General features: G+C 43.0%; 1 protein-coding gene across 1 annotated transcript in view; it reads right to left on the reverse strand.

The window, feature by feature from the left end:
- ntrk2a (neurotrophic tyrosine kinase, receptor, type 2a) overlaps positions 1 to 11,289 on the reverse strand; it is a 53,211-nt gene extending 41,922 nt beyond the window's left edge. The window contains exons 1-12 of the mRNA XM_071403910.1: positions 10,227 to 11,289; positions 8,981 to 9,055; positions 8,797 to 8,868; positions 8,546 to 8,614; positions 8,242 to 8,390; positions 6,838 to 6,974; positions 4,919 to 5,051; positions 4,445 to 4,747; positions 4,051 to 4,071; positions 3,814 to 3,825; positions 3,438 to 3,475; positions 3,048 to 3,147 (exon numbers count right to left, since the gene is read on the reverse strand). Coding sequence (XP_071260011.1) covers positions 3,048 to 3,147; positions 3,438 to 3,475; positions 3,814 to 3,825; positions 4,051 to 4,071; positions 4,445 to 4,747; positions 4,919 to 5,051; positions 6,838 to 6,974; positions 8,242 to 8,390; positions 8,546 to 8,614; positions 8,797 to 8,868; positions 8,981 to 9,055; positions 10,227 to 10,426 — 1,309 coding nt within the window. The 5' untranslated portion in view covers positions 10,427 to 11,289. The remainder of the gene's footprint in view (positions 1 to 3,047; positions 3,148 to 3,437; positions 3,476 to 3,813; positions 3,826 to 4,050; positions 4,072 to 4,444; positions 4,748 to 4,918; positions 5,052 to 6,837; positions 6,975 to 8,241; positions 8,391 to 8,545; positions 8,615 to 8,796; positions 8,869 to 8,980; positions 9,056 to 10,226) is intronic.
- Positions 11,290 to 12,739: the final 1,450 nt, after the last annotated feature.

Here is a 12,739-nt window from a genome sequence, read left to right on the forward strand (position 1 = left end):
TCTTTTGCTTTACACTTCTGTACACCAGCCTATGAGCAGGATACATTACATACAAGGACTGCAGTGAGAAGGAATACAAGCCCCTTGTGAAGGCAGCACTTCTTTAGTCATACACAGTAGGAGATCAGTCAGTCTTCACTTGGCTCCAATGTGTCTTTATAAAGATTGCGGTATGTGGGTCATAATAGTGAAAGTGTGTGTCTTGGGCATTTCAAGTTTCCCAGACATTTTATTTTAGTGTGGATCATGATTTTGAGTGACAGGAGTGTCACTTCCTCCATCAGAAAGGAGAGAATAGAAACTGCAGTGAAGAGACAGAGACGCGTGGTGAAAGTTCCTGCAGGCAACGCTGAAACTCCAGCTAACTTCCTGCTCAGATACACACAACGCTGAAACTCCAGCTAACTTCATACTCAGATACACACAACGCTGAAACTCCAGCTAACTTCATACTCAGATACACACAACGCTGAAACTCCAGCTAACTTCATACTCAGATACACACAACGCTGAAACTCTAGCTAACTTCCTGCTCAGATACACACAACGCTGAAACTCTAGCTAACTTCCTACTCAGATACACACAACGCTGAAACTCCAGCTAACTTCATACTCAGATACACACAACGCTGAAACTCTAGCTAACTTCATACTCAGATACACACAATGCTGAAACTCCAGCTAACTTCATACTCAGATACACACAACGCTGAAACTCTAGCTAACTTCCTACTCAGATACACACAACGCTGAAACTCCAGCTAACTTCATACTCAGATACACACAACGCTGAAACTCCAGCTAACTTCATACTCAGATACACACAACGCTGAAACTCTAGCTAACTTCATACTCAGATACACCCAACGCTGAAACTCTAGCTAACTTCATACTCAGATACACACAATGCTGAAACTCTAGCTAACTTCCTACTCAGATACACACAACGCTGAAACTCTAGCTAACTTCCTGCTCAGATACACACAACGCTGAAACTCTAGCTAACTTCCTACTCAGATACACACAACGCTGAAACTCTAGCTAACTTCATACTCAGATACACACAATGCTGAAACTCTAGCAGACTTCATACTCAGATACACACAACGCTGAAACTCCAGCTGACTTCATACTCAGATACACACAACGCTGAAACTCTATCTAACTTCATACTCGGATACACACAATGCTGAAACTCCAGCTAACTTCATACTCAGATACACACAACGCTGAAACTCTAGCTAACTTCCTACTCAGATACACACAACACTGAAACTCTAGCTAACTTCCTGCTCAGATACACACAACGCTGAAACTCTAGCTAACTTCCTACTCAGATACACACAACGCTGAAACTCTAGCTAACTTCATACTCAGATACACACAATGCTGAAACTCTAGCAGACTTCATACTCAGATACACACAACGCTGAAACTCCAGCTGACTTCATACTCAGATACACACAACGCTGAAACTCCATCTAACTTCATACTCGGATACACACAACGCTGAAACTCTAGCTAACTTCATACTCAGATACACACAATGCTGAAACTCCAGCTAACTTCATACTCGGATACACACAATGCTGAAACTCCAGCTAACTTCATACTCAGATACACACAACGCTGAAACTCTAGCTAACTTCATACTCAGATACACACAATGCTGAAACTCCAGCTAACTTCATACTCAAATACACACAACGCTGAAACTCCAGCTAACTTCATACTCAGATACACACAACGCTGAAACTCTAGCTAACTTCATACTCAGATACACACAATGCTGAAACTCTAGCAGACTTCATACTCAGATACACACAATGCTGAAACTCCAGCTGACTTCATACTCAGATACACACAACGCTGAAACTCCATCTAACTTCATACTCGGATACACACAACGCTGAAACTCTAGCTAACTTCATACTCAGATACACACAATGCTGAAACTCCAGCTAACTTCATACTCGGATACACACAATGCTGAAACTCCAGCTAACTTCATACTCAGATACACACAACGCTGAAACTCTAGCTAACTTCATACTCAGATACACACAATGCTGAAACTCCAGCTAACTTCATGCTCAAATACACACAACGCTGAAACTCCAGCTAACTTTATACTCAGATACACACAACGCTGAAACTCTAGCTAACTTCATACTCAGATACACACAACGCTGAAACTCCAGCTAACTTCCTGCTCAGATACACACAACGCTGAAACTCCAGCTAACTTCCTACTCAGATACTCACACGTGCACGCAGAAAAGCACACACATACACGTACAGAGGAAGGAGAGGAATTGACGCCTCCAGTGGAACCTCATCCTCCACTTCCGCAGAGGAAAGGAGATACCACTTCTCCCCCTCTCTTCCTTTCACACCCGTCCCCCTCAGAGGGGCAATAAATCAATCAGCACCAAAATAACTGACCACACTGAGGCAGCCCTGGCCTTCCCATACTCCTACACACACAATCTCATTCAAAATACACACACTCAGGTCGGAATTCAATCCATTGTAAATAGAGGATTTCAGGATAGCGTTCAAAAGGTATTTTTGAATTCATAGTCACACTTTGATCCTCATATCATTTCCCAGTATGGTTAATTATTAGTACAAACAATACAACATAAGTGATTTGAGTGACAGTCAGTTTACACCTCTATTGTTATTCCTAATATAGGTTAGTATCTAAATCCTCTTCAGTCCCTCTGCGTTATACAATAGCAGCATCAGTAAAGACAGAGACGAGCTACAGTGCAGCGTTATCTGCATGGGCGGATGATTAGTATGGAACAAGGTATAGTGAGACATTGAGACGGAGATCCACATGCATGTTATTCACTAGAAATGTCTGAGTACCTCTTTACCACCATTCAGACCCCACTCTATGGTTTTATCCCAAATGGTACCCTACTTCCTATTCTGTGCCAGTGCCAAAATAAGTGCACTATATAGGGAATAGGGTGCAATTTCAGATTGGAGAGATAATTGACATAGGCTACAGTAGTATACTGTGTAAAGGGACTTACCTTTGATTCCAAACTTTGAGTTTCCCCCGAATTTCAAGATGACCAGCATCAATAGAAAACCCATGAAGGCTACTGCTGCAATCCCTACGACCACATATACCTGAAAGAATGACAAAGCTGTTGAGCTAGGACCACCACTACCACTCCAAAATACAATGTGTCACAGTGTGTAGCCTACTACCACCAAGATACACCTACCATATAAAAACATGAAATATAAAACTTAAACACACTGTCAACCCTAAACATACTAGATAGTAGTACGACTACTAAAAGTAGTGGTAAAACATATTGTATAAAAACATAAACAAAATGTTATAAGCACTGCCCCCACAAGTTACAGGCTCCCACAAACACACACATAAAGAGGTGACTTAGAGTGTGACTTACAGCAACTCTGTCTTCTGGTGGCTCTAGAGGTGTGTCCTCTGTTTTCAAAGAGCAGAGAAGACAGAAGATGCTACAGTATCCCTCATTTATAGTGAAGTTGATTAAATGTCCCTGTCCCTGTGGGTAACACGTTACTTGAGGGATACCTACAAAAGCACTTCATAACAATGTTTGTATTATGTCTTGTGGTTGTTGACATAAGCATGTGCTACTTATGAATGCAGTATATATGGGTTGGGTAATGAATGTGTTATGAAGTCCTTATATAGTTACCTTTCAAGTAAAGTGTTCCCTCTGAGTGTCAGAGTGACATAGGCCTATGTACTTGTTAACCTCTGCTGTGTGATTGGGTAATGTGACGGGAGAGTAACTATACCTGTAGTTGGGTCTGTGGTGCCCAGATCCAGGGTGTGAGGAGAGGGAACAGAAAATAAACTATTAACACTCAATAACACAAAAAGCAAACCTCAGAAATCAGTCTTCTCAAGTCAATCATCTTTAGTGTCAAGACATCTGGTATTCAGGAAAGTAAAGAACATTGAATGATTCTCAACAGTTCAATGAGCGATTTAGACAGTCAATGTTGCATGTAAATATTTGAAGAGCCACTCACCATAGTAAAGTGGTTCTGTCACTGTTCCTGTTGGGTAAAATACAAAAAGTACTTGATTGAGAAATAAAGGTCATAGATTAGTTAGGAACTCCCCTCAACTGGTTGTCTAGGTCTAATTGGACACAAATTGAAAAATAATTAACAAAAATGAGCAGACACACAGCCCTCTAGGAATTGAGTTTGACACCCCTGTCCTAAGTGTAATTTGACCCCTAGCCCCTACCCCCTAAACACTTGAGTAGATCTGAGAGGATTGGACATATAGGTGTTAGCAATATGGTAATAGCTCCATTTTGCCCTTTGATAGGCCAGGTGGAATTGTTGCCGTATTACAGACTATCCAATCCTCTCAGATTGACACAAGTGGGATAGGGGTTGACTACACACCACATACCTCCATCAAAGGGGTCAAGCATGAAGTGAGCCTCGACGGTCTTGCGGTCTTGTCCGTACTTGTTGCTGGCCAGCAGAGTGTACGGTCCGTTGTTGATGTGTGTGGGGCTGTCCAGCTGCAGGCAGCCGTGGTACTCCCTCTCAGAGAAGTCATGGATCATAGTCATGATGTAGGGTCCCTCATTTACCGGCTCCCCGTTTAACAGCCAGCGGAGATCAGGTTTTGGGTTCCCAGACATACTGAATGGGATGCACCAGTGGTGGTCCGAGTAGGCATCACTCAATTTACTGATGTTAGGGGGAACTGGGGGAGGGAGAGAGGGAGAGAGAGGACGGGTGAGTGAGAAAGATCGAGGGAGAAGCAAAAGGGGACAAAACATGATCACAAAACATGGTCCAGAAGAAAAACTAGTTAAGACAACGGTATTATTCTCATTCTAGTCCCTCCATGTCTAGAGTCATGTTTGGAACTCACAGAGGATGTCGAGGAAGACTGAGGACTCATTCTCGCCCACAATGTTCTCAGCGCTGCAGGTGATCTTACAGTTGTTGTCCAGTGAGGAGAGGTTATAGAGATGGAGCTCAGACACCTGCCCTGAGGCCTCAATCTGCAGAGGACCATGCAGAGACACAGTGAGTCAGGCACCCACCTCATCCATATTACCAATGCTTTTACACATCCACAACTATTTTGAAACAATTTTTCAACACAACACCTGTTGCTGGTTATTAGTGCTATTGTAAGATTATTGTTAACCATTTCTAAACAGATATCCTTCCCTAGTGTCTTGTTAATTTTTGACACAGTGTTGGTTCTTCTGAGCACCTATGCTAAACAAATGGTGTTACGCCTAGATTAGCAAGTAACATTATAGGCCAATGCTGGTTAATAATTGGTTAAAAGCCTCAGTGTTAAAATATCTGCATTATATAAAGCTGGCCAAGGTCATTGTAAAATATATATATAGTGTGAAACAGTACTGCCGTTAAAGTGTATATTATCCCTGTTCATTAAGAATTGATCTGTTTAAAGGTGAGAATGGTTTATGCCAGGTAAGGGTAGGTCCTTTTAGGATCCTTGTTCACCTCATTCATGTAGAGCTGTTTGTCTAGGCAACATGTTGATGCTATAACTCTGCCATATACTCAGACGTGTGAGTTTATAGGCGTTTTACCTTAGTCTTCCTTCGAGCTGAGGTAATTCTGCTATTGGCCAAGTAAGTTTGTTTTTTCAAGTTAATTCTTTCTGTTAACAAATGTTTGTAAATTTTTCTGCCTTTGTATATTTTGTAAATACATCTCTGGATCCAGTCTTCTCATCAACTTTACTGTTAAATAAATACCACTTATTTTTACATTTGCACCTCTGACTAAATAGGCTGCCAGATTCTCTGTCTTAAAGAGCGACTGCCACTAAAAAGCAACTTCTCGTTCTGAAAATGGCCCATGTGACATCGATATGAGTCAGAAAAATGTATTATATTGTCAAAATTGACTACATAGTGTAAATAGTATAATTTTGGTCATAAAGTCAGTCTCGTCCAAAACTGAGATTTGCGAAATGATAGTAAAAAATGGTGTCAAGGAATCAAGGGTACCATAACAGTTTTCCTTGGGTTTGGTTTATTTCAATCCTGCCCACATGCCCACAGCTGGCAGCACCCATAAAGTAATAATCAATTAAGAGATGATCATAATGCCCATGGTCAATTTGGTTTGACATTTGATATCCCTATGGGGCTAGTTAGGGACCATCACTAAATTATACAATGTACATGGGACAATATTTTAAAAGGTCAATAGCTCCCAATTTCAATAACTTAACTTCAAACCAACTACAAATATTGAAAGAATTTAATGAGGAAACTAAAAGAGCCATTTACATTGTGTAATTTATGGATGGTCCCTAACTATCCCAAAATCTATCGAAACGGTCGCACACCAGCCGGCTGAAGCTTATTGGCTAAATCATTTGGCTAACTCTTCCCACCTGCGAACACACACAAGAGACACCCACATCAAACCACACCCTGAAACCAACTCTATCAGTCATAGCATTTCTTAATGAACAAAATCTAAAACGAGGCCAAATCAGGAAGTCGCCCTTTAACAGAAGGAATGTGCCTTTAACTGGTGGATTAGTGTTGTCGCTGATGGGTAGGTCCAGGAGTCTTACGTGAGCAGGAACAACTCTGGGCCCAAGTTAGAGGCCTTAGTAACATGGGCACAGAGTTTTTCCGGGTCATCTCACGTGGTCAGTAAAACTCCTGGCCCTACTCATGGGTGCATCTAAAATGGCATTCTATTCCCTATATAGTGCACTACTTTTGACCTAGGGTGCCATTTGAGATGCAGACATGGGATTTTTGGTGGCGGGCGACGGTGGTGACTGACCTCATTGTAGGAGACGAGTGGGGTCATGTTCCAGATGAGCTCAGGAGAGGGCGCTCCGGAGGTGTTGCATGTCAACACCACATCAGCACCCTCCTGCACCGTCACCTTGGACGGGCTCAGAGTCGCCATGGGAACCACTGCCAATGACAACGACGGGGAGATTCAATGCAATCTTAGTTCAAAATCACAGCACAAACACGGCGGTGGTCACACACAGACTACAACTCCATGTGTCTCGCAACTCAGATAAAATTAATTAGACACAGTTTGGAGCCTCTCTAAGTGGAGACAACAACACAACCAAAGGTGGAGAGGATGGGACTGTGACTTGAAGGTGACCCACGTGTCCAACTAACCAGTCTAACCAGTTTTAGACACTAGAACCTACAGCATCAACATCTCCAATATAAATATTGGTAGGCAGCAGTGAAGGCCATAGCTTAGTCTCAGATAACCTCTAAATCCAACACATGAAAACTACTGCACTGAGCTGTGGATTTCATATAGTACAGGATGACAGAAGGAGAGCGGGAGATATGAACAGAGAAAGAATGACAGAGATGCCCTGAAAAAGAGATGTTGAGAGAGAGAAGAGAGAGAGAGAGAGAGAGAGAGAGAGAGAGAGAGAGAGAGAGAGAGAGAGAGAGAGAGAGAGAGAGAGAGAGAGAGAGAGAGAGAGAGAGAGAGAGAGAGAGAGAGAGAGAGAGAGAGAGAGAGAGAGAGAGAGAGAGAGAGAGAGAGAGAGAGAGAGAGAGAGAGAGAGAGAGAGAGAGAGAGAGAGAGAGAGAGAGAGAGAGAGAGAGAGAGAGAGAGAGAGAGAGAGAGAGAGAGAGAGAGAAAAATTGAGAAAAGGGGGGTTTGCAAGGTTCTCATTGTGTTTAGCTGCCTGGCAGGCCTGGGGCATCGTACACATGCCTCTCCCTTGAGTCGTCTTCATATGTCACTCACACAGGGGTCCCCCTGCCGTCTCTCCAGGGGCCTGCAAGTAACCGTGGCGATGGGGAAAATAGCAGCCTAATGGAGTGGAGACTGGACTGCCGGATCAATAAGTGTTATCATTGTCGTTATATAGCCTCTGTGCCCCAGAGCACACTAGTACAGGCCCAGGTTCCTCTTTGTTATCAACACACACTGGTGAGTATTACTGAGTAGAAGGGGGGAATTGATCCTAGACCAGCTTTGGTTTGTGGGTAATCATAATGGTTTGTCATTATGATACCGCATGTGAATCTAAGGAGAGTTTATTCAGAAAAGCAATTAAAGGGATTGTTTTCAAAAATTTTGGCTGGGAAGGATATATTTTAAATTAAAGCAAGTGGTTTGTGGAAAAAGATAAGATCCACGGTGTGTGTTTTGAGGACCATTGGGAGGTGTGCGTGTGTGTGTGTATTTTGGGGCCATTACCACAGTGAGGGGGGTTGAGCCTGGTCAGAGGTTTCCTCCCGCCACCCTCCTCTATACATTTGAGCTCCTGAACATCAGCCTCCTCTCCCAGCCACAGCTTCATCCACATGTTCTCACAGGAACAGTGCAGCGGGTTCCCTGAAAGAATCCTACACACACAGAAACACAGTGTTGAATCACACACTGACACGAACACACACATGTATGAAGGTATGCGCACACATGCACTAATGTTTTTTTATTCCTTATTTTTTATTATCCATGATGACACATTGTCAGTCGGGGGGTGAAAGAATCAACTCACAGATTTGATATGTTTAAATGTCGAAATATCCTCCAATACAGAGATGACAAGTTGTTGTCTTTCAGATTCCTGTCAATCAGAATGTACATTATTATCAACGATTAGTTGAAAGACATATCCAAAAGAAATACTAAACTGTACAACCATTCCAGCAACTGTTCTTGTCTGTCTTGCGAGATACAATTATTTTTGTAAGAACTGTAGTTTGACCTTCAAATTGAGATTCATTTAGCCTTATAAAAGCCACTCACAGATACTGAAGTTTGAGGTTGTTCTGGAAAGCCAGTCGAGAGACATAGGTAAGCCTGCTGTTAGTCACAGTTCTGCAAAGCAAATATACACAAAAACATCATCATATTGCCCTAGGATGCCAACACCAATCCAATCTGGGCTCCATCATGACCACAAGTATAAAATATCACATAACAGACTTACAGATTCGTGAGGTTCCGGTAATAATGCAGGTCTTTGTCATTGATGGATGAGAAGCTACTCTGATTTGCAATATATCTGTTAAAAATTAAATTGGGGAAAAAAGTTAGAGAATAGTAAGTAGTAGGCTAACACTGAACGACAAATGCACGCGTATGCAGCACATTTCAAACGATATTAAAATATGTGTTTTTCGGGGAGATTTTTGTTTAAGATTCGTTTGGAAATACAGAGGAACCTTCCAATAGACCTTTACTCAAGTCGTCTAATTATTGTCATTTTTAACAGTCGATTATTATATAAACAAAATAAACATTGTTAGGCTACTTGTATTGTATCTTTAAAATCCTATAACGGTGACAGTAGGCTATGGATATCAAAGGATCGGCTATGGTCTTTAGAAAGACGCTCCCATCATGTCCTCGTAACATCATGCATTCCAAATGCTGTAGCCCTACTTTTGTTTAAAATAACCCTGATGATTCTCTGTTTGTCTTCAATTAGGCTATGCTAAATCTGAACAGCTCTGAAACGTGGGTGGAGATTAATTTAGTCTAGGCCTATTAGTTTTAGTTCACAATGGAAGCAAAATGGCCTAAACTATACATTTCTCAGAATAGAAAATTCTAGTCTTTCTAGGCTTTTGGGCCTATTATCGGAGCCAAACGTCTGGGGGGTAGTAGCCTATTTGCTAATATTTGAACTAGGCTACTGTATGGGTTTCTGCGGGAGTAGCACTACACCTCTCCCCCACTCCGCTGTGTTTCTTCCCGGGGCCACGGAAGAGCGTCAATCGGTACCGATAGCACCACAACAGTCTCTCACCGTTCAGGTGTCCCCATCTCTCTCACACTGACATAAACACGCGAGCGCGTGTACACACACACACACACACACACACACACACACACACACACACACACACACACACACACACACACACACACACACACACACACACACACACACACACACACACACACTGTCTATAATTGTTGCTTTTTGCTTGTTTATTTATTTTCCTAAGATCACCCCTGAAAAACTATACAATAGGTTTTATTGGCCAATTCAAATAGCCTAATTACTGACTGAGACTTGACCATTCGATTGAATCTTCAATTCTACTCATATTTATAGCCTAAAACGCATAGCCTTTTTTCACCTCATTATTGTGTGCCAATAAGACAGGCATGCTATGTCTGTCATATATGTTGGGTCCAGTGATGATGGATCATTGACAGTGACTCACATGTCCGTGATGTTGTCCATCTCCAGCTCAGACTGCAGCACTGGGAAAGCCATGATGCCCCGCTCCTGGTCCACACAGGCGATCCTGGTCCCGCTGCAGGAGCAGGACGCAGGGCAGGCGGCCCCGAGCCTCCACAGTCCCATTAATACCCAACACAACTCCAACAGAGACACCCAGCTACCCCTCCGAAAGGCGCTCATCTCGGCTCCCTCCACGCCCGACCCAGGACAGCTCGGATCAGCCAAGCTCCAGCAGAAAGAGACGCTGTCAGATGCTCAACCCAGACGGGCATGCACCAGCCGCTATCCGCGCAAATGGGTGAGACGATGAAAATGGGTTTATCCGTTCCGCTCGTCTCCACAAGAATGCAGCCAGTCACTCAAAATCACATCGAGACACCGACGTGTGTTTATGCCAAGGATTCCTTTGCGCCGTCTCTCTCTCTCTCTCTCTCTCTCTCTCTCTCTCTCTCTTTCCCTCTCCCGCCTCTCAGACAGATGACACTGATAGGCCTAATTCCACACAAAACACCATGTCCTGTGCAGGTCTGCCAGATTCAGAGCCGTGGATGAATAGATAACCAACAGAAACGATGGAGCCGAAAGCACACACCGTTTAGGCTATTGTCGCGTTGTTCAGTCAATGCACTGAGGAAGAGGCGGCGCGCGTACCAGCATCAAAACATATGTTATAGATCGTCGACGCCGTCAGGAATACGCCCTCCAGCCATCGTTCCAATTCTACTGCGATTGCTCCAGATGGTCAGGGGTTAAAGCGCTCCCCTCTCCTCCTGGTCATTCACCTGAGGCCTTGTCTTTAGACTTGTGTCCTTGTATAACGGACAAACAGCATAAGCTCGAACATGAGCGATATGGGGCTGGGTTTACAGCCTGAGTGTATTCGAATAGAAAGTCGTGTGTTAATTAAAAAACTAAATGACAGCACAGCCAGGTGAGCATCTGCTAAAATCACATTTGATGTATCCCACTGGCACAGCGGGGCATAGGGGCACTAGCCTACTCAGTCACCAATCATTCCCTCTTTAGCTGCTGTGTACCAACCTCCATCACCTTATTAAATCATTAGTCTGTATTTCATAACCATAAAGATTTTAGCCAGCGTGTGCACTGAATCAATAACATGTCACCTGACTGCAGCGGAGGGATGTCATTCACCCGCTGGACTCCTTACAAATGGAGTTATAAATCTGCCTCCTTGGCTCCTTCACACCACACACACACACACACACACCAGTTCTGAGTCGCGCGCTCTTCCCATGTGCAGACACGATGTGACGTAAGCACTGACGCACAAGATGTAGCCTTGGTCTGAATTGAGGAACATAGACGCTAGTGAGCTGTAGCCAATGCGGAGTCGACAGAAGATGCTAACATCCGGAAGTGAGAACTCCGCTCAGGCGTCTTTTTACGCCTACTACGTTAGGTTAACTGAGCTGAATCTGTCTCTACAAATCTATAGGGGTGTCTCCAACTTGGAGTTGGGCACAGTACGGTGCAGGCTATATACAGTGCATTCAGTAATATGTTTACACACGATGTAGCCCCTATAGGCCATAGGCCAGGGTGCATGCCATAGCTCAGGTACACGATTCAAATGATGTGCTATATTATAGGTACCTATATGTACCTATATGCCACTCAATTCTTCATTGCTGCGCCTTGTTTGCTAGTTGAGATTTCTGCTCTTCTCTCCGTTGTCAGTTTAGTCTACATTTCACTGATCTTAGTAGCAGAAAGCATAGGACACATAAAAAAAAGTGCTTTCTGCTACTAAGATCAGTGAAATGTAGACTAAACTGACAACGGAGAGAAGAGCAGAAATCTCAACTAGCAAACAAGTCGTAGCAATGATCGTTCACGCGAGGGGGGGGGGGGGGGATTCTGTCAGGGGGGAGATTTTCGCCACAACACCGGCACTATCAGAGATCTATTTGAGTGTCTACCAGCATTTGTAACTTGAGTCTGATAAATATCTGTACAAAACCGTTAATCTGATCAAATTTACAAGGACAAGAACATCAGTATCTCTGATAAAATTCAGGAGTTTCTGACTTACGTCTGACTTGACCATGGCATTCTCATCCTATATCTCATTCTATTATATGTCACAGTACATATATGTGTTGGAAATTCAAGTTAATATAACTTTTCTTTGAAATTCAAGTTAACATAACTTAATTGAAATTCAAGTTACTACAATTTTTCCATGTAATTCAAGTTAATACAACTTTTCCTTGAAGTCCAAGTCAACAGTAAATCAGAAAGCAGGTGGCAGGTGGTAATGACTTGCTCCATTGTCTCTTGGTAGGGCAGATGAGTGGAATATATACCAGTTTCTTGAAATACTTTGCAAATGCAGCTTATTTCTATGTGAACTGAAATGGTCTATTCATTCCATTTTAGTAGACACTCTTATCCAGAGCATCTTACAGTAGTGACTGCATACATTTTCATACTGGTCCTCCGTGGGAACCGAACCCACAATCTTAGCAT

The sequence above is a fragment of the Salvelinus alpinus genome, chromosome 5 (genome assembly GCF_045679555.1).
Source record: "Salvelinus alpinus chromosome 5, SLU_Salpinus.1, whole genome shotgun sequence".
In the NCBI taxonomy this organism is placed as follows: domain Eukaryota; kingdom Metazoa; phylum Chordata; class Actinopteri; order Salmoniformes; family Salmonidae; genus Salvelinus; species Salvelinus alpinus.